The sequence below is a fragment of the Pseudochaenichthys georgianus genome, chromosome 11 (assembly GCF_902827115.2).
Source record: "Pseudochaenichthys georgianus chromosome 11, fPseGeo1.2, whole genome shotgun sequence".
Classification (NCBI taxonomy): Eukaryota; Metazoa; Chordata; class Actinopteri; order Perciformes; family Channichthyidae; genus Pseudochaenichthys; species Pseudochaenichthys georgianus.
This window is the reverse complement of record NC_047513.1, coordinates 31,770,848-31,791,863: the sequence shown is the minus strand read 5'-3', so window position 1 is coordinate 31,791,863 and position 21,016 is coordinate 31,770,848. Positions and strand designations below refer to the sequence as shown.

The following is a 21,016-nucleotide window of genomic DNA, read 5'->3' as shown; positions in this document are numbered from 1 at the left end:
GTAGTACAGCTCATGCTTCTGTCCCGATCTCTACCAAGACGCGTGGCCTGGAAACTGTAAAACGTTATCTTTTAATCACCAAGCAACACGTACAGATGAAATGTTTCTCGTGTTGCTTTACCGTACAGAGGCATCGGTGCATGTGCCGTCGCCCGAAAGGACACACTACCTCGGAGAACAAGGAACAGGATTCCTTACAGCTGCTTTCCAGGAGCTCCTTGTATTAACTGTAAATAATACCTTTTCCCCAGTTGAACTAAAGTGCATGCACACACAGCCACACACACACACACACACACACACAGCCACACACACTGTCAAGTTCCGCTGGTTTTTTGCAGACTCCCCACTTGAAAGGGACTCTCTCCCACCTATCCCTCCGAAGAAAACCAACAGAGCGTCCAAGCACAGAATGCCCCCCACAACTGCTTTCCAGGAGCTCCTTGTATTAACTGTAAATAATACCTTTTCCCCGTTGAACTAAAACACACACACACACACACACACACACACACACACACACACACACACACACACACACACACACACACACACACACACACACACACACACACACACACACACACACACACACACACACACACACACACACACCACACACACACACACACACACACACACACACACACACACACACACACACACACACACATTATAATCCAATTACATGTATATTGACTCTTTGCACTATTTTAACAATGTGTCTGTTTTTCTGTGTTGCACTGTTGGAGGAGCTGCGACTTAAAGTTCCACTATTATACGGTTTTTCATCAATATATCACAGCTCTCAGATATATACAACACCTGTCTCTGATTGGCTGAAACACCAAACATGCAGCATTACCCATAATCCCCTCTGTTTCCAAAGTGCTGATTCTCTGCCGGTTACAGCCCGTCTACACTACATCTTTCTATCAAAGAAAGAATTATACATTTCTGTCTTTTTATGCCTTTAATACTAACTTGAATTGTTATTCAAATTAATTAATCTATGTTTTTATATTTTATTGTAATGTAGAGAAAAGGCTTTTAGCGATAATTATGTATTGCGTTACAATTATATGTAAAAAAATACACGGAGTAAAAAAAGTCTAAATATGATAATTGGCCTCAAATCATCTGAGGCCTGGCGCCCCCCCAAGGGGAGCCACTGCTTTAGATGAAAATAAGGAGGGGGGTTACCTTGTTGCTGATTGGCTAATGGCTACACAAGACAACACATCATTATGACATCATAAAGTGGCCAAAATCTGATCAGCTCATTTTCACACAGGTTTTTATAGAAATGGATCAAAAAGAGAGAAAATCTTTGTTCCTGAAACTTTCAGAGTCTCTTTCCACAGAGGGGACACATGTTGATGTAGAAGAGACATGAAGAAGAGGGGACACATGCTGATGTAGAAGAGACATGAAGAAGAGGGGACACATGTTGATGTAGAAGAGACATGAAGAAGAGGGGACACATGTTGATGTAGAAGAGACATGAAGAAGAGGGGACACATGTTGATGTAGAGACATGAAGAAGAGGGGACACATGTTGATGTAGAAGAGACATGAAGAAGAGGGGACACATGTTGATGTAGAAGAGACATGAAGAAGAGGGGACACATGTTGATGTAGAAGAGACATGAGGAAGAGGGGACACATGTTGATGTAGAAGAGACATGAAGAAGAGGGGACACGTGTTGATGTAGAAGAGACATGAAGAAGAGGGGACACGTGTTGATGTAGAAGAGACATGAAGAAGAGGGGACACATGTTGATGTAGAAGAGACATGAAGAAGAGGGGACACATGTTGATGTAGAAGAGACATGAAGAAGAGGGGACGCATGTTGATGTAGAAGAGACATGAAGAAGAGGGGACACATGTTGATGTAGAAGAGACATGGAGAAGAGGGGACACATGTTGATGTAGAAGAGACATGAAGAAGAGGGGACACATGTTGATGTAGCGATGTACACACGACACGAACAGCCTTGCATCTTGAATGTGAGTTACCTGGGAAGACCTGGAACAGGCGTCCCTCTGGCTCGCACCGCTGACTTCCCCCTCACCGACGGCACCTTGGCGTCCTCCGAGCCTCCGTTCAGGAACGTGAGCTCCTGCAGCTGGGCCTGTCTTATCTCATCATTGTAATCCTGCACACAGAGAGGCAGCGTGTTCACCCCCACACACACAAACAGAGCCGCTTTCAATTACACTGGATTCAATTCCCTCCTTTATCTCCAGGGCTACAGCCCCGGGAATATCTAATTAATGCACATTACAGAACTGCCGTGGCCGCTGTTCCCGAGGCAGCAAAACACTTCAGATCTCCCACTGATAAATCCTCGGGACCGCATTTTGCCTTTATCTTCTCACACAGTTGTTTCTTTGCCACAGAATTAAGATGCATAATTAACATGGAAATAAGTCTCTAATCATAAAACGATTGATATGATTGTTATGTGTGTGCTCCGTCAATAACTGTGCTTTCTGAAAGGAGTGGGAAGAGGTTACATGAAGGGTGGTGGTGGTGGTTTGCTGATAATTAATGGTGAGTTGTAAATCATCACAGCTCAGAGATCATCCATAATGAATGGAGGAAGAGTAAATAAGCGCCATTCAGCTGCCAAGGAGAGTTTGGCGCTCCCGGAAATCCCTTCCTGTGCTCTTTTATTCCTGTAGTACCCACGACTTCCCATCAGGATCACACACACTGGCCCAGTTCCAATTCCCCTACACCCTAACCCACTTTAACTACGATTTCACGTCTGGGTGGAGGGTCCGCCACATGAAGCGCCGTTCCTAACCAACTACTGGAGTGTGGATGTTGTTAAAATGTTCAATAGGAAGTCAGTCAACCTTCAAAAAGGAAGTCATTAAACCCTCCAACAGGAAGTTATTAAACCCTCCAACAGGAAGTTATTAAACCTTCCAACAGGAAGTTATTAAACCCTCCAACAGGAAGTTATGGAAGTTATTAAACCCTCCAACAGGAAGTTATTAAACCCTCCAACAGGAAGGTATTACACCCTCCAACAGTAAGTCATTAAACCCTCCAACAGGAAGTTATTAAACCCTCCAACAGGAAGTCACTAAATCCTCCCACAGGAAGCAATTAAACCCTCCAACAGGAAGTTATTAAACAGTAGAACAGGAAGTGATGAAACCCTCTAACAGGAAGTCATCAAACCCTACAACAGGAAGGAATTAAACCATCTAACAGGAAGTCATTAAACCCTCCAACAGGAAGTTATTAAACCATCTAACAGGAAGTTATTAAACCCTCCAACAGTAAGGTATTACATCCTCCAACAGGAAGTTATTAAACCCTCCAACAGGAAGTTATTAAACCCTCCAACAGGAAGTCAGTCAACCCTAGAAAAAGAAGGTAATTAAACCCTCCAACAGGAAGTTATTAAACCATCTAACAGGAAGTTATTAAACCCTCCAACAGGAAGGTATTAAACCATCCAACAGGAAGTCATTAAACAGTAGAACAGGAAGTCATCAAACCCTACAACAGGAAGTTATTAAACCATCTAACAGGAAGTGATCAAATCCTATAACAGGAATTTATCAAACCCTCCAACAGGAAGTTATTAAACAGTAGAACAGGAAGTGATGAAACCCTCTAACAGGAAGTCATCAAACCCTACAACAGGAAGGAATTAAACCATCTAACAGGAAGTCATTAAACCCTCCAACAGGAAGTTATTAAACCATCTAACAGGAAGTTATTAAACCCTCCAACAGTAAGGTATTACATCCTCCAACAGGAAGTTATTAAACCCTCCAACAGGAAGTTATTAAACCATCTAACAGGAAGTGATCAAATCCTATAACAGGAATTTATCAAACCCTACAACAGGAAGTTATTAAACCATCTAACAGGAAGTGATCAAATCCTATAACAGGAATTTATTAAACCCTCCAACAGGAAGTAATTAACGCATCAAACAGGAAGTGATTACCCTCAAATAGGAAGTTGTGAAACCCTCCAACAGGAAGTTATTAAACCCTCCAACAGGAAGTAATTAACGCATCAAACAGGAAGTGATTACCCTCAAATAGGAAGTTGTGAAACCCTCCAACAGGAAGTTATTAAACCCTCCAACAGGAAGTTATTAAACCATCCAACAGGAAGTCATTAAACAGTAGAACAGGAAGTCATCAAACCCTCCAACAGGAAGTTATTAAACCCTCCAACAGGAAGTTATTAAACCCTCCAACAGGAAGTTATTAAACCCTCCAACAGGAAGTTATTAAACCCTCCAACAGGAAGTTATTAAACCCTCCAACAGGAAGTTATTAAACCCTCCAACAGGAAGTTATTAAACCCTCCAACAGGAAGTTGTGAAACCCTCCAACAGGAAGTTATTAAACCCTCCAACAGGAAGTTATTAAACCCTCCAACAGGAAGTTATTAAACCCTCCAACAGGAAGTTATTAAACCCTCCAACAGGAAGTTATTAAACCCTCCAACAGGAAGTTATGGAAGTTATTAAACCCTCCAACAGGAAGTTATGGAAGTTATTAAACCCTCCAACAGGAAGTTATTAAACCCTCCAACAGGAAGTTATTAAACCCTCCAACAGGAAGTTATTAAACCCTCCAACAGGAAGTTATTAAACCCTCCAACAGGAAGTTATTAAACCCTCCAACAGGAAGTTATTAAACCCTCCAACAGGAAGTTGTGAAACCCTCCAACAGGAAGTTGTGAAACCCTCCAACAGGAAGTTATTAAACCCTCCAACAGGAAGTTATTAAACCCTCTAACAGGAAGTTATTAAACCCTCCAACAGGAAGTTATTAAACCCTCCAACAGGAAGTTATTAAACCCTCCAACAGGAAGTTATTAAACCCTCCAACAGGAAGTTGTGAAACCCTCCAACAGGAAGTTATTAAACCCTCCAACAGGAAGTTATTAAACCCTCCAACAGGAAGTTATTAAACCCTCCAACAGGAAGTTATTAAACCCTCCAACAGGAAGTTATGGAAGTTATTAAACCCTCCAACAGGAAGTTATTAAACCCTCCAACAGGAAGTTATTAAACCCTCCAACAGGAAGTTATTAAACCCTCCAACAGGAAGTCACTAAATCCTCCCACAGGAAGCAATTAAACCCTCCAACAGGAAGTTATTAAACAGTAGAACAGGAAGTGATGAAACCCTCTAACAGGAAGTCATCAAACCCTACAACAGGAAGGAATTAAACCATCTAACAGGAAGTCATTAAACCCTCCAACAGGAAGTTATTAAACCATTTAACAGGAAGGTATTAAACGCTCCAACAGGAAGTCAGTCAACCCTAGAAAAAGAAGGTAATTAAACCATCCAACAGGAAGTTATTAAACCCTCCAACAGGAAGTTATTAAACCATCTAACAGGAAGTGATCAAATCCTATAACAGGAATTTATTAAACCCTACAACAGGAAGTAATTAAACCCTCTCACAGGAAGTTATTACACCCTCTAACAGGAAGTTATTAAACCCTCCAACAGGAAGTTATTAAACCCTCTAACAGGAAGTTGTGAAACCCTCCAACAGGAAGTTGTGAAACCCTCCAACAGGAAGTTATTAAACCCTCCAACAGGAAGTTATTAAACCCTCCAACAGGAAGTTATTAAACCATCCAACAGGAAGTCATTAAACAGTAGAACAGGAAGTCATCAAACCCTACAACAGGAAGTTATTAAACCATCTAACAGGAAGTGATCAAATCCTATAACAGGAATTTATTAAACCCTCCAACAGGAAGTTATTAAACCCTCCCACAGGAAGTTATTAAACCCTCCAACAGGAAGTTATTAAACCCTCCAACAGGAAGTTATTAAACCCTCCAACAGGAAGTTATTAAACCCTCCAACAGGAAGTTATTAAACCATCTAACAGGAAGTTATTAAACCATGTAACAGGAAGTTATTAAACAGTAGAACAGGAAGTGATGAAACCCTCTAACAGGAAGTTATCAAACCCTACAACAGGAAGTTATTAAACCATCTAACAGGAAGTGATCAAATCCTATAACAGGAAGTTGTGAAACCCTCCAACAGGAAGTTATTAAACCCTCCAACAGGAAGTTATTAAACCATCTAACAGGAAGTTATTAAACCATGTAACAGGAAGTTATTAAACCCTCCAACAGGAAGTTATTAAACCCTCCAACAGGAAGTTATTAAACCCTCCAACAGGAAGTTATTAAACCCTCCAACAGGAAGTTATTAAACCATCTAACAGGAAGTTATTAAACCCTCCAACAGGAAGTTATTACACAGTAGAACAGGAAGTGATGAAACCCTCTAACAGGAAGTTATCAAACCCTACAACAGGAAGTTATTAAACCATCTAACAGGAAGTGATCAAATCCTATAACAGGAAGTTGTGAAACCCTCCAACAGGAAGTTATTACACAGTAGAACAGGAAGTGATGAAACCCTCTAACAGGAAGTTATTAAACCCTCCAACAGGAAGTTATTAAACCCTCCAACAGGAAGTTATTAAACCCTCCAACAGGAAGTTATTAAACCCTCCAACAGGAAGTTATTAAACCCTCCAACAGGAAGTTATTAAACCATCTAACAGGAAGTTATTAAACCCTCCAACAGGAAGTTATTAAACCCTCCAACAGGAAGTTATTACCCTCAAATAGGAAGTTGTGAAACCCTCCAACAGGAAGTTATTAAACAGTAGAACAGGAAGTTATTAAACCCTCCAACAGGAAGTTATTAAACCCTCCAACAGGAAGTCATTAAACCCTCCGACAGGAAGTTATTAAACCCTCCAACAGGAAGTTATTAAACCCTCTAACAGGAAGTCATTAAACCATCTAACAGGAAGTTATTAAACCCTCCGACAGGAAGTTATTAAACCCTCCAACAGGAAGTTATTAAACCATCTAACAGGAAGTTATTAAACCCTCCAACAGGAAGTTATTAAACCCTCCGACAGGAAGTTATTAAACCCTCCAACAGGAAGTCATTAAACCCTCCAACAGGAAGTTATTAAACCCTCCAACAGGAAGTTATTAAACCATCTAACAGGAAGTCATTAAACCATCTAACAGGAAGTTATTAAACCCTCCGACAGGAAGTTATTAAACCCTCCAACAGGAAGTCATTAAACCCTCCAACAGGAAGTTATTAAACCCTCCAACAGGAAGTTATTAAACCATCTAACAGGAAGTCATTAAACCCTCCAACAGGAAGTTATTAAACCCTCCCACAGGAAGCAATTAAACCCTCCAACAGGAAGTTATTAAACAGTAGAAAAGGAAGTCATCAAACCCTACAACAGGAAGTCATCAAACCCTACAACAGGAAGTAATTAACACATCAAACAGGAAGTGATTACCCTCAAATAGGAAGTTGTGAAACCCCTCCAACATGATGTTATTAAACCTTCTCCAGGATGTCTGCATTGGTCCTTTTTTTCTTGCTTCAAATAAACCTGTATCCAGTCTGGAAACTGTAGGCCTGTTCCTTCCTTGTAAAGATTTGTATATTCAAAGGGACTGTTTCTTGCAGCAGAGAAAAGGTTAACAAGAAGTAAAAGAAAATGTTAGTTAAAACATTGATACCAAAAGTTACGACAGTTCCTGTTTCTGCAGGAGAAGAAGGAGAAGCTGTGTTTCCACCCTTCACCTTGAATGAAAAAACAACATTCGGCTAAGAGTGTGTTTTCTTTGTCTTGCAGTAGGAGTGTGTAGGGTTCAGTTTGGAATTGGGCCACACCAGATGCTTTTCACACACTCACTCCAACACTTCACTCATGGACAAGCTGAAAGTGATTCAACCGAGCAGCTGGGAAAAGAGTCAGGTGGAGGAGAGTGAAAGCTAGAGAAAGTGTGTGTGTGTGTGTGTGTGTGTGTGTGTGTGTGTGTGTGTGTGTGTGTGTGTGTGTGTGTGTGTGTGTGTGTGTGTGTGTGTGTGAAACAAAGGGAACATACCGGTATAAGAAACTTCTTGATCTCCTCCAGAGCGTGACCCATCCTGGCGTAGGCCTCGGCGGGGGGGGGCGAACACCTCGATGAGGACGTGCAGGTCTTCGTTCAGATGGTTATATTTGCCTTCGTTGCTTTGCCGTAGCTCTTCTTCCTGATGGCAGAAAAACAACAGTTTCATATATCAGCCGTCTAGGGAAGCGACCCGTCACCGTCAGCAACATTTATCTTATTTGATGTGTTTCGAAAAAAGGATTTACTGCAGAGCGTGTTGCGTAATGCGGTTTGATGCTGGAAAGTTACAAAAACAGACAGACAGGAAATATGTATGTGGGTTATTGAAAACGTACGAGTCTGCAAACGGACGATCCTGACAAGTCTTTCCACGGCAGCTGTCTGGGTTAACAGATTGCTTTTGTTTTCACACAGCTGTCTGTCCTCGTTATATGTGTGCAGATAACGTACGGGCTTTCATGAAGTTGATCAGAATATCTCTGCTCTGCTAGTTTAGAGGAAATTATTGATGGTCATTGAAGTTTAAACTGGACTCTTTGTCTATAACATGTCAGAAAATAGTGAATATGTTGGTCCCAGTTTTTAAGTCAACGGTAATATCCCAATAATGTTTTGTGTGGTCGACCCAAAACCCAAAGATATTCACTTAATATCATACAAAACTGTCAAAAGCAGGAAACCTCCATATTTAAAAAAGATTTCTACAACAATTTGACTTCACATAATTGGTGATAACAAACCCGTAACCCTAAAAATAACTACCTTATCTTTTACAAACATTTGCTTTGTCAATAATGTTTTGAAGTAAAATCATTTGGTACAGTCAGATACCCATGGTGACTATTGTATTGACCCTTCTGACTTTTAGCGACCCCCTCTGTCCCCAGCATGTCAAAATGTGCAATTAAAATCAGTGAAATAACAGTTTTTGTAAACATGGTTTGACACAGATGTTGTAGTATTCATGTCCCTCAGGGGATGAATCATAAAGCCTTTGGATTATCTTGCAATCTGGGGTAGATATATAAGTAAGGGATAATGTGCTGCGATGCGGTCATTATGGGGAAAAGAACTTCATTATCCCGCTTATTACACGGCCACATTCTCAACAAAGTAACGTTATGACTTCCAATATTAATTGAAATGCTTTTATGGATTTAGAAAATGATTTTATTGATTTAAAAAATAGTTGTATGTATTGATTTAAATTGACATGCATCCGCGAAGAAAAATAGTCCGTTGTTACTGTTTGAACTAACGTAGCAACGGCAGGAACTGCTTCGATAGCGTTTTTGAGGAGCTTTCTGATTACAGATTTGAAAACATCGCTGCTTGCTTTAAAAGTAGCACAATTCATGATGTCAAACCTTGGGAAGTATCTCGATATCCTGCCCTGATGCCAAAGTAACTGCACACTGTATGTTTTGCCGTTTGATGTCTATGTCTGGACCGCTGCGTAACAAGGAGGGTTTCTGCCCCGTTACTTCTCCGCTGTTTTCTTGTCCCTCTTGTCTTTTTCTTTTCTTCACTGGGGACTCATCAGCCACTAACCATTACTCCAAATGACTGTGCTCTCCAAATATATTAAAATGAATGTTAAAATCCTCCATGTTGCTATCACACGACAGCGGAAAACTAAAGACAATCAGACAGTTTGCTTGCTTCTCAAACTGTTACATTTGAAAAACAGTGAGAGCGTCTCTTGTCAGTTTGAAAAGCCAACGGTAGGACCTGCTTGCGTTTTTGAGGAGCTTTTTGATTACAGATTTGAAAACATCGCTCCTTGCTTTAAAAGTAGCACAATTCATGATGTCAAACCTTGGGAAGTATCTAGGTATCCCTGCCCTAATGACAAAGGAACTGGCAAGTGAATATGTGTCGCCGTTTGATGTCGATGTCTGGACCGCTGCGTAAAAAGGAGGGTTTCTGCCCCGTTACTTCTCCGCTGTTTTTCTTGTCCCAGTTCCAAAAACTGGCCCAGCTGTATACAGTTCAATCGACCGGACTTCTTTCTGAAGATGTGAGCGTCCTTAACAACGGTCAAGAAGTCCTTGACAGCGGTCTGTCTGTTCGGTATTAACAACGTGTCATGTGTTCTGAATTGACCAATCAGAATCGAGTATTCAACTAAGCCATGTAATAAGGGAAGAGGTAATCCCATGACCTTGCTGCTAGCACCATTATTGGTGAAATGTTGTCCAACACTTTATCATACTATGGTTCCTTTACTTTGGACAGTACGGCCCCACATGTCCACGTTTTAAAGTAACATCAAGGACCGCTTGTTGTTGACAGTGAGCAGGTTTTCTCAACTATGCTGGTCGTAGTTTAGCATGGATACTAAGCACTTAGTACACAATGAAAGGGAATGTTGTCGGTTCTTTTAGACATTTTTACATTTACCAAATCAAGATATTTCATTTAAAGGGGACCTATTGTACAAAATCCACTTCTTCATGTCTCTTCTACATCAACATGTGTCCCCTCTTCTTCCTGTCTCCTCTGCATCAACATGTGTCCCCTCTTCTTCATGTCTCTTCTACATCAACATGTGTCCCCTCTTCTTCCTGTCTCTTCTACATCAACATGTGTCCCCTCTTCTTCATGTCTCTTCTACATCAACATGTGTCCCCTCTTCTTCATGTCTCTTCTACATCAACATGTGTCCCCTCTTCTTCCTGTCTCTTCTACATCAACATGTGTCCCCTCTTCTTCATGTCTCTTCTACATCAACATGTGTCCCCTCTTCTTCCTGTCTCTTCTACATCAACATGTGTCCCCTCTTCTTCATGTCTCTTCTACATCAACATGTGTCCCCTCTTCTTCATGCCCCTGTACATCAACATGTGTCCCCTCTTCTCCATGTCTCTTCTACATCAACATGTGTCCCCTCTTCTTCATGTCTCTTCTACATCAACATGTGTCCCCTCTTCTTCATGTCTCTTCTACATCAACATGTGTCCCCTCTTCTTCCTGTCTCTTCTACATCAACATGTGTCCCCTCTTCTTCCTGTCTCTTCTACATCAACATGTGTCCCCTCTTCTTCCTGTCTCTTCTACATCAACATGTGTCCCCTCTTCTTCATGTCTCTTCTACATCAACATGTGTCCCCTCTTCTTCATGTCTCTTCTACATCAACATGTGTCCCCTCTTCTTCCTGTCTCTTCTACATCAACATGTGTCCCCTCTTCTTCATGTCTCTTCTACATCAACATGTGTCCCCTCTTCTTCATGCCCCTGTACATCAACATGTGTCCCCTCTTCTCCATGTCTCTTCTACATCAACATGTGTCCCCTCTTCTTCATGTCTCTTCTACATCAACATGTGTCCCCTCTTCTTCATGTCTCTTCTACATCAACATGTGTCCCCTCTTCTTCATGTCTCTTCTTCATCAACATGTGTCCCCTCTTCTTCATGTCTCTTCTACATCAACATGTGTCCCCTCTTCTTCATGTCTCCTCTACGCCAACATGTGTCCCCTCTTCTACATCAACATGTGTCCCCTCTCCTTCATGTCTCTTCCACATCAACATGTGTCCCCTCTTCTTCATGTCTCCTCTACGCCAACATGTGTCCCCTCTTCTACATCAACATGTGTCCCCTCTTCTTCATGTCTCTTCTACATCAACATGTGTCCCCTCTTCTCCATGTCTCTTCTACATCAACATGTGTCCCCTCTTCTTCATGTCTCTTCTACATCAACATGTGTCCCCTCTTCTTCATGTCTCTTCTACATCAACATGTGTCCCCTCTTCTTCATGTCTCTTCTACATCAACATGTGTCCCCTCTTCTTCATGTCTCTTCTACATCAACATGTGTCCCCTCTTCTTCATGTCTCTTCTACATCAACATGTGTCCCCTCTGTGGAAAGAGACTCTGAAAGTTTCAGGAACAAAGATTCTCTCTCTTTTTGATCCATTTCTATAAAAACCTGTCTGAAAATGAGCTGATCAGATTTTGGCCACTTGATGTCATAACGATGTGTTGTCTTGAGTAACCATTAGCCAATCAGCAACAAGGTAACCCCCCCCCCCCCTTATCACTTGAATCTCCTCTAGAGCTCCATTGAGTTCTTTGTAACCAAATGTCTCTCAGAGGGGCGTGGGGAGGGGCTCCTTGTCTTCATCTAAAGTAACAGACAGAGAATCAGCACTTTGGAAACAGGGCTGAAACAGAGGGGATTATGGGTAATGCTGCCATGATCTGTTCGGTGTTTCAGCCAATCAGAGACAGGCTCTGTATATATCTGAGACCTGTAATATATTGATGAAGGACAGTATAATAGTAGGGGACCTTTAAGGCGAGACACTACAGGTGAATAGGGGATTTGTTTTTACTTAAAGGTATCAGCAAGACATTTCTCCAGTTATTTACTTACATTAACACAATTGTTTTTTGTATTACAAGTTTTCTGAAATAGCATGTTTAAATATGCATATTAGCTATCATATCATTAAATATGCGCACATTTTAATACATTTCAGGAACACAAATCTGAACATTGGATAAAGTCAGGTTCAAAATTATTGTTTCATTTTGTAGTCATATTAGAATCTAATGTTTTTACTGAAGGGATTTTGGATGTCTCTTTTTATCACTCCACAGAGAATACTGTCAACAGCCGTACACTATCATTTGCGCCATGTTTTAGGCAGTCAAACAGGGCTTTCAAGTCTGACTCCAAATGTCCGTAAATGCTTTTATGACAACTCCTTTAATAACTTGCTAACTTTAAGAATAAAGTGTTGATCTGAAAGAAGCTAAATTAGCTTAACAGATGTACGTCCAAATGCTCTAATTAATGCATGGATCCATCTGTATGGTGGAGTGGAACACAAGGCGATCAGCTGTGAGGTCAGACATGTTGGATGGATACTGCCAATAAAGTCTGTTCAAAACAACTGCTCCTCCAGATTTGCATTTCACATGGCATCTTTACTTTCATGCATTTGCCTCAGTAATATCTCTCTTCACTCACTCATGTAAATAGCAAGTTATTCCTTGTTTGATTCTTAACGTGTACCCAATCAACTCTTTGGAACCACAGGTACCGTCAACATGTAGAAAGTCACAGATTTTGAGGTATCAATTTTTGTTAAGGCAAGTTTATTTATATAGCACTTTTCGACGCAGGGTAATTCAAAGTGCTTTACAAAAAAGAAATGAAAGACATTAAGCATTAAAAAAGAAAAGCTAATAAAATAAACATTAAGGAAAAATACATGGATAAAAGTTACAGTGCAGTCTAAAATATGATTTAAGTGATAAAAGACCAAGTATTTGTTAAACTCAGAGATGGCAAAAGTACACATCCTTTACTCAAGTAGAAGTACAGATACTCGTGTTTAAACATATCTTTCCACACATCTGGTAAAAGTAGAAGTACTGACTAAACTTATTTACTCAAGTAAAAGAGGCTTTGAAGTGTACTTCAGTAGAAAGTACCCATAGCTAGCAGCTGTTTTAAAGAGTACCTGACCTCCCTTTATATCAACAGAACAATAATGTCATTGTTAGCTAATGAATGTTTCCATGCTGAACAACGGCAACATGACAACGTTTCCATTGGTCCCTCTTCTTTAGAGAAGACCAGGAAGTGATGGATACACGGATCGTGTTCCAACCAATAGGCACGCAGTGACTCTAAAGAATAATGACCACGCACCCAACACACATTCAGACTAAAGGAACCAGCTGTTTGGGAAATGAGAGAAGTAGAAAGTACAGGTATTTGTGTTCAACATGTAAGAAGTAGAGAGTACAGGTATTTGAGTTCAACATGAGAGAAGTAGAAAGTACAGGTATTTGGGTTCAACATGTAAGAAGTAGAAACTACAGGTATTTGAGTTCAACATGTGAGAAGTAGAAAGTACAGGTATTTGAGTTCAACATGTAAGAAGTAGAGAGTACAGGTATTTGTGTTCAACATGAGAGAAGTAGAAAGTACAGGTATTTGGGTTCAACATGTAAGAAGTAGAAACTACAGGTATTTGAGTTCAACATGTGAGAAGTAGAAAGTACAGGTATTTGAGTTCAACATGTAAGAAGTAGAAAGTACAGGTATTTGGGTTCAACATGTAAGAAGTAGAAACTACAGGTATTTGAGTTCAACATGTGAGAAGTAGAAAGTACAGGTATTTGAGTTCAACATGTAAGAAGTAGAAAGTACAGGTATTTGAGTTCAACATGTAAGAAGTAGAAAGTACAGGTATTTGGGTTCAACATGTAAGAAGTAGAAAGTACAGGTATTTGTGTTCAACATGTAAGAAGTAGAAAGTACAGGTATTTGGGTTCAACATGTAAGAAGTAGAAAGTACAGGTATTTGGGTTCAACATGTAAGAAGTAGAAAGTACAGGTATTTGAGTTCAACATGTAAGAAGTAGAAAGTACAGGTATTTGGGTTCAACATGTAAGAAGTAGAAAGTACAGGTATTTGAGTTCAACATGTAAGAAGTAGAAAGTACAGGTATTTGAGTTCAACATGTGAGAAGTAGAAAGTACAGGTATTTGAGTTCAACATGTAATAAGTAGAAAGTACAGGTATTTGAGTTCAACATGTAAGAAGTAGAAAGTACAGGTATTTGGGTTCAACATGTAAGAAGTAGAAAGTACAGGTATTTGAGTTCAACATGTAAGAAGTAGAAAGTACAGGTATTTGAGTTCAACATGTGAGAAGTAGAAAGTACGGGTATTTGGGTTCAACATGTGAGAAGTAGAAAGTACAGGTATTTGTGTTCAACATGTAAGAAGTAGAAAGTACAGGTATTTGGGTTCAACATGTAAGAAGTAGAAAGTACAGGTATTTGAGTTCAACATGTAAGAAGTAGAAAGTACAGGTATTTGAGTTCAACATGTGAGAAGTAGAAAGTACGGGTATTTGGGTTCAACATGTGAGAAGTAGAAAGTACAGGTATTTGAGTTCAACATGTAATAAGTAGAAAGTACAGGTATTTGTGTTCAACATGTGAGAAGTAGAAAGTACAGGTATTTGAGTTCAACATGTAAGAAGTAGAAAGTACAGGTATTTGTGTTCAACATGTGAGAAGTAGAAAGTACAGGTATTTGAGTTCAACATGTAAGAAGTAGAAAGTACAGGTAGTTGTTTTCAAAATGTAAGAAGTAGAAAGTACAGGTATTTGAGTTCAATATGTAAGAAGTAGAAAGTACAGGTATTTGTGTTCAACATGTAAGAAGTAGAAAGTACAGGTATTTGAGTTCAATATGTAAGAAGTAGAAAGTTCAGGTATTTGTGTTCAACATGTGAGAAGTAGAACGCACAGGTATTTGAGTTCAACATGTGAGAAGTAGAAAGTACAGGTATTTGAGTTCAACATGTGAGAAGTAGAAAGCACAGGTATTTGAGTTCAACATGTAAGAAGTAGAAAGTACAGGTATTTGAGTTCAACATGTAAGAAGTAGAAAGTACAGGTATTTGTGTTCAACATGTAAGAAGTATAAAGTACAGGTATTTGAGTTCAACATGTAAGAAGTAGAAAGTACAGGTATTTGAGTTCAACATGTAAGAAGTAGAAAGTACAGGTATTTGAGTTCAACATGTAAGAAGTAGAAAGTACAGGTATTTGAGTTCAACATGTAAGAAGTAGAAAGTACAGGTATTTGTGTTCAACATGTAAGAAGTATAAAGTACAGGTATTTGAGTTCTACATGTAAGAAGTAGAAAGTACAGGTATTTGTGTTCAACATGTAAGAAGTAGAAAGTACAGGTATTTGTGTTCAACATGTAAGAAGTAGAAAGTACAGGTATTTGTGTTCAACATGTGAGAAGTAGAAAGTACAGGTATTTGGGTTCAACATGTAAGAAGTAGAAAGTACAGGTATTTGTGTTCAACATGTAAGAAGTAGAAAGTACAGGTATTTGGGTTCAACATGTAAGAAGTAGAAAGTACAGGTATTTGTGTTCAACATGTAAGAAGTAGAAAGTACAGGTATTTGTGTTCAACATGTAAGAAGTAGAAAGTACAGGTATTTGAGTTCAATATGTAAGAAGTAGAAAGTACAGGTATTTGTGTTCAACATGTAAGAAGTAGAAAGTACAGGTATTTGGGTTCAATATGTAAGAAGTAGAAAGTACAGGTATTTGAGTTCAATATGTAAGAAGTAGAAAGTTCAGGTATTTGTTTTCAACATGTGAGAAGTAGAAAGTACAGGTATTTGAGTTCAATATGTAAGAAGTAGAAAGTACAGGTATTTGTGTTCAACATGTAAGAAGTAGAAAGTACAGGTATTTGTGTTCAACATGTAAGAAGTAGAAAGTACAGGTATTTGTGTTCAACATGTAAGAAGTAGAAAGTACAGGTATTTGGGTTCAATATGTAAGAAGTAGAAAGTACAGGTATTTGGTTTCAACATGTAAGAAGTAGAAAGTACAGGTATTTGGGTTCAATATGTAAGAAGTAGAAAGTACAGGTATTTGAGTTCAATATGTAAGAAGTAGAAAGTACAGGTATTTGTGTCCAACATGTAAGAAGTAGAAAGTACAGGTATTTGTGTTCAACATGTGAGAAGTAGAAAGTACAGGTATTTGTGTTCAACATGTGAGAAGTAGAAAGTACATGTATTTGAGTTCAACATGTGAGAAGTAGAAAGTACAGGTATTTGTGTTCAACATGTGAGAAGTAGAAAGTACAGGTATTTGAGTTCAACATGTGAGAAGTAGAAAGTACAGGTATTTGGGTTCAACATGTAAGAAGTAGAAAGTAAAGGTATTTGAGTTCAACATGTGAGAAGTAGAAAGTAAAAAGTCGTCAGAAAAATAAGTACTGGAGTAAGGTATACTGGTACCAGAAAAATGTACTTAAGTACAATAACAAAGTATTTGTACTCCACTACTTCCCATCTCTGGTTGAACTTCTGAAAGTAGAGCAGATGTAACTCCTTTTCACCACTTTTCTGCAGGAGTTAATTTAAACTGCAATAGAAACATAAAGTGAGTAAACGGCGAGGGGGTGCACAGGCCATGCAGACCCGACAGAAGCGTGCCACTTAAATGTCATTATGGCGAGAAATAGGACAGAAAACCCCAAAAGCCTGCGACCACAACGCAGAGGGAACAACAGCGTCCCAGTTTCTCCTTCTCAAACTAAAGTGAAAAACACGTCTTCTCCGGGGCCTTTCCAATCCTCTTCCTCCTCTCCAGCGCAATGCAACCCCGTGTCTCTGATGTCACCTAATTATAAATAACCTTCTTTTTAAGAGTGCCTGTGGTATGTTAATGATATGTTAATTTCCCCCATAAATCGGTGCTTTACGAGCAGAGGGCTCCTTTGCGCATTGCCCCATTGCAGGGAGTGTAAGCAGGGTGTTGGAACAAGTCGACGGCTTGCAGATCTGTCTCTCCTCGTCCCTTTCATGTGTTCCTTTGTTTATTTGCATGAAAAAATAAGATGTGAAAAACAATCATTATGGTGTGCTTTAACTCTCATCAGATACAAAGGAACAGCCCGGTGTAATGGCAGCATGTGTCATCCTTTTCCTTGAACACTTCTTCAGCTCGATGTTCCCATCCGTGCGGTCATGGGAAAGGAGTCAAACTGGTGGATATGCCATTTCATATGGAACCAGTCTGCATGTGTGACTGACTGCATCATTTGCATATGATACTGTGCTATAGATATCAGTTTCCATACATGCACAGTCTCCCCCAGTGCTGATAAGAAGCCTTGGTGATCCAGCAGAGTCCTAATCAGCTCAGCAGCCCACGGTGGGAGATTACAGCTGTCTGTTTTTCATATCTACTGGCAGCATCTTCCTCTTGTTTACTTTTCTTTCCTCTGTAAATCTGCTCAGGAAAAGCCGTTCACCCTGAAAACAGACGGCCAAAATGCTCTCGACGCACAAGCTCCTACAGACGGAGCTTAGAGGTACAGAATAATTGCGAGCTTGGAGCATTCAGATTCAAATGAAGTAAAGCACAGACACTGGGGAAATGAGGGCGAATTCCATCATGAACTGCTCAGCTGCACCCGCCTTGTTTTACTTGTTTATATTCTGAAGAAATCTTTCTTCACCGGAGATGAAAGCTGCGTCTGCCCTTTACTGGCCTCAATTCATCGGTAGCAGTAACTAACCAAAGTTATTTAGAGGTCCTTTCATATGTTTTCGGCACTGAATGGTTTATGTTTCCAAGCTCCGTCTATTTCACCTCTCGTCCTATTCAGATATACAGCCCGATCAATGTCTTTCATTGAAAAGCCAATCAAAGTCCAGAGGTGATCGGGTCAGATCTACTTTCACTGTTAAACCATTACCGCAGAAAAACAGCTCACACATCCATTTTCCAAAGACGACAACACATGATGGCACAGAAAGAGTCTTTACATCGTACATAGCCTACAGTCCTTACCCAATGCGGACAATTATTACTAATAAGAAAAACAGAGATGCCCGGTTGCATCAGACAAAGGTCAAAATTGTCCGGTTGCCATGACTAGTGTCCGACCAATCAGTGCCAGGCATATCAAACATTTTTGTAGATCCAATAATACATACATGATGGTTTTAAACATATTGTCAAGCCAGAAAAACAGTGTTTGCACCACTGGGAGTTACTATAACAAAATAACCTTGAAATGCTTGTTAATAGATTTATAATTAGTTTTGTGTTCATAAATAAAAACCTACATGTTTTAGAAGGATAATACAAAGGCTATTTATTTCTCTCATTGGCCTACTATTTTCTCTCCGATATGCACATTTAATTTTCTATTACAAAGTGTTGCTTCTATTAATTATAGTTCTTAAAAAGAACATTTGGCCGAGAGCATTGGTGTATCTGTAAAAGTAAAAATGCTTTAGTTTGCAAAAGTTAGGCAGAGCAAGACATCAGCAAGGACAACATAATGAAATGCAATGAGGCAACAACAATATATTCAACAGCTACTGTACAGCCAGCAAGGCAGAATCTACTCGTATTACACATCAATATATTGAACCAAAAATCCTGTAAGCTGGCAAGTGTAATAACATGTGTCATCTTGAACTGTGGCGAACATTATTCATATGCTAGTGAATTATGATATTATTTCTACATCTTCAAATGATAATGGACCTAAAAAACTAGTTCCATTTGTTGGTGTAAGAAAGGCATTTCAAATACAAAGCAGTCCTTGCAACAATGAAAGTATTTCAACCCTAACGCCAACAACATCCCCTTCCTCAAACAAGACATTTACTCCGAAGCCAAAACCGAACACATCCTCAAAATCTGCCAGGACTCCACACCCCAGACACCCTTGTAATTTTTTCAGTAAATAATTTGCATAACTGACAAAGCAAACACTCACCGCCTTCCCCAATGCAGATGTGAATATCTCCCTCCTCAACTTTTCTCCACACCTCAATATAGAAACAGACCCTACCAATAATCAACAACACCAAAGCCAAACATTTTCCAATCCTCAAAGCCCTCCCACAAGACACATTCAACGCAGAAGAGGATCCTCTCACCACAGCCAGACACATAATCAGTAACTGGTTGCATTTCCTGGAGACTTATCCTAACCTTAACCAACACATGCCTAACCCTAACCCTAACCCTTACCAAGTCTTCACCCTAAAATTAATTATTCCCCTTATGGGGACCTCCATTTTGTCCCCATAAGGGATGTAGGTCCCCACAAGTATAGTAATGATAGGCCACACACACAGACTTGTAGCCCAGTGCAATCTATTCCAATCCCGGAAACCCCAGCCCCAATAGACCTATCGCTAAACCACGCCCCAAATAGAATTTGTCCAATCATATCACAGCGAAAATCCCTCCTGGCAGAAAACTCGGACATCACCAGAAAAGCCGTTTGTGGGGCGCATCAAACCAAAACCAGACGTCTGTGATCAAAACCACTGAAGAGTTCAGTTTCTATGTTTATTATCTAGCTAATATCTGATGGTGAAACGCTGTGCGTGGGGTACCTCTAATTCGGACACCAGGTACCCTGAAAGACTGGATGGAGGAGTATATTTCGTACCTTTTCCGAAGCCCAAAAGAAAACTCGACAAATGCAAGCGGTGGATTATGCTGTGTCGTCGCCCACATACACAACTGAATGTGAAGTCAATTACCAAGGACACTTATGTTTGGTCAATTCATAAAGACATCATATTTGACGGCATGTATTAGAAACGTAGACCAAACTATTAGTTTGCCAACGATTGACTTTGACTGCCAACTAGCTGGCGTATATCCAGCCCAGCTAGCTAACGTTAGCTGCCAACTTGCTAGCCAGCTAACTAGCTACAGTGTTATCAACATCAACGTTTGCTGTCTGACTTTTCGTCCTCGCTAGTTAGCTGGTGTTTTTAGCTAGCTTTTGCTAACTGTCTTTTCACCTCAAAGCACTTCAGAGATGGGAAGCCAACTCTGGAATATCCAGATCCCATCCGGGCTCTCGTGTGTGCTGCTCCGAAAAGACACAGACCCTCACCCAAAAAAAGGTAACGTTACAGTCAGCCAGGTGCATAACAGCGAAAATGATGACCAACAAGGACAGTTATAGTTATAGATTTAATGTAGTGACCACCACTGCTAACATTCAACATCATATTATCAATTGAACTCCCCCGCGGCCATTGTCAACAGTCATTCACGGTCGGCTTTGTTCGTCCGAGTTTTCAAAGGAGGCGTGGCTTAGCGATAGGTCTATTGTACACGACATCCGTTTTATTTTTGTATTACTGCCACATTTGATTCCATATTTGATTCCATTTTAATGATATGTAAATACTGCTATCTTTTTTGATATTTCGTAATTTCGTTTATAAAAAAAGTCAAAATCCTCGTACGTGTCAACCTACCTGGTAATAAACCTGTTTCTGATTCTGAATCTGAACCCTAGCCACTAAACCCGATGCAGGACCAACCAAAAGTGAAACAAATTGATCGTGTTGTCTATCAGGGAAATATAAAGATGGAGCCAAAGTCCCAGGGAGAAAGGTAGATGATGGGGGGGGGGGGGGGTTGCAACAGCTCGGTGCCTTTCAGCCTCTCTGCACACCGCTCCTGTCCACACGAGATCAAGGTCCTGCAGCAG

General features: G+C 40.0%; 1 protein-coding gene across 1 annotated transcript in view; it reads right to left on the bottom strand.

Moving 5' to 3' along the window:
* Nucleotides 1–21,016, bottom strand: part of khdrbs3 (KH domain containing, RNA binding, signal transduction associated 3) — a 184,555-nt gene that overhangs the window by 57,575 nt on the left and 105,964 nt on the right. The window contains 3 exon segments of the mRNA XM_034094620.2: nt 2,022–2,161; nt 7,955–8,020; nt 8,022–8,102. Of these exon segments, the coding sequence (XP_033950511.1) occupies nt 2,022–2,161; nt 7,955–8,020; nt 8,022–8,102 (287 nt within the window).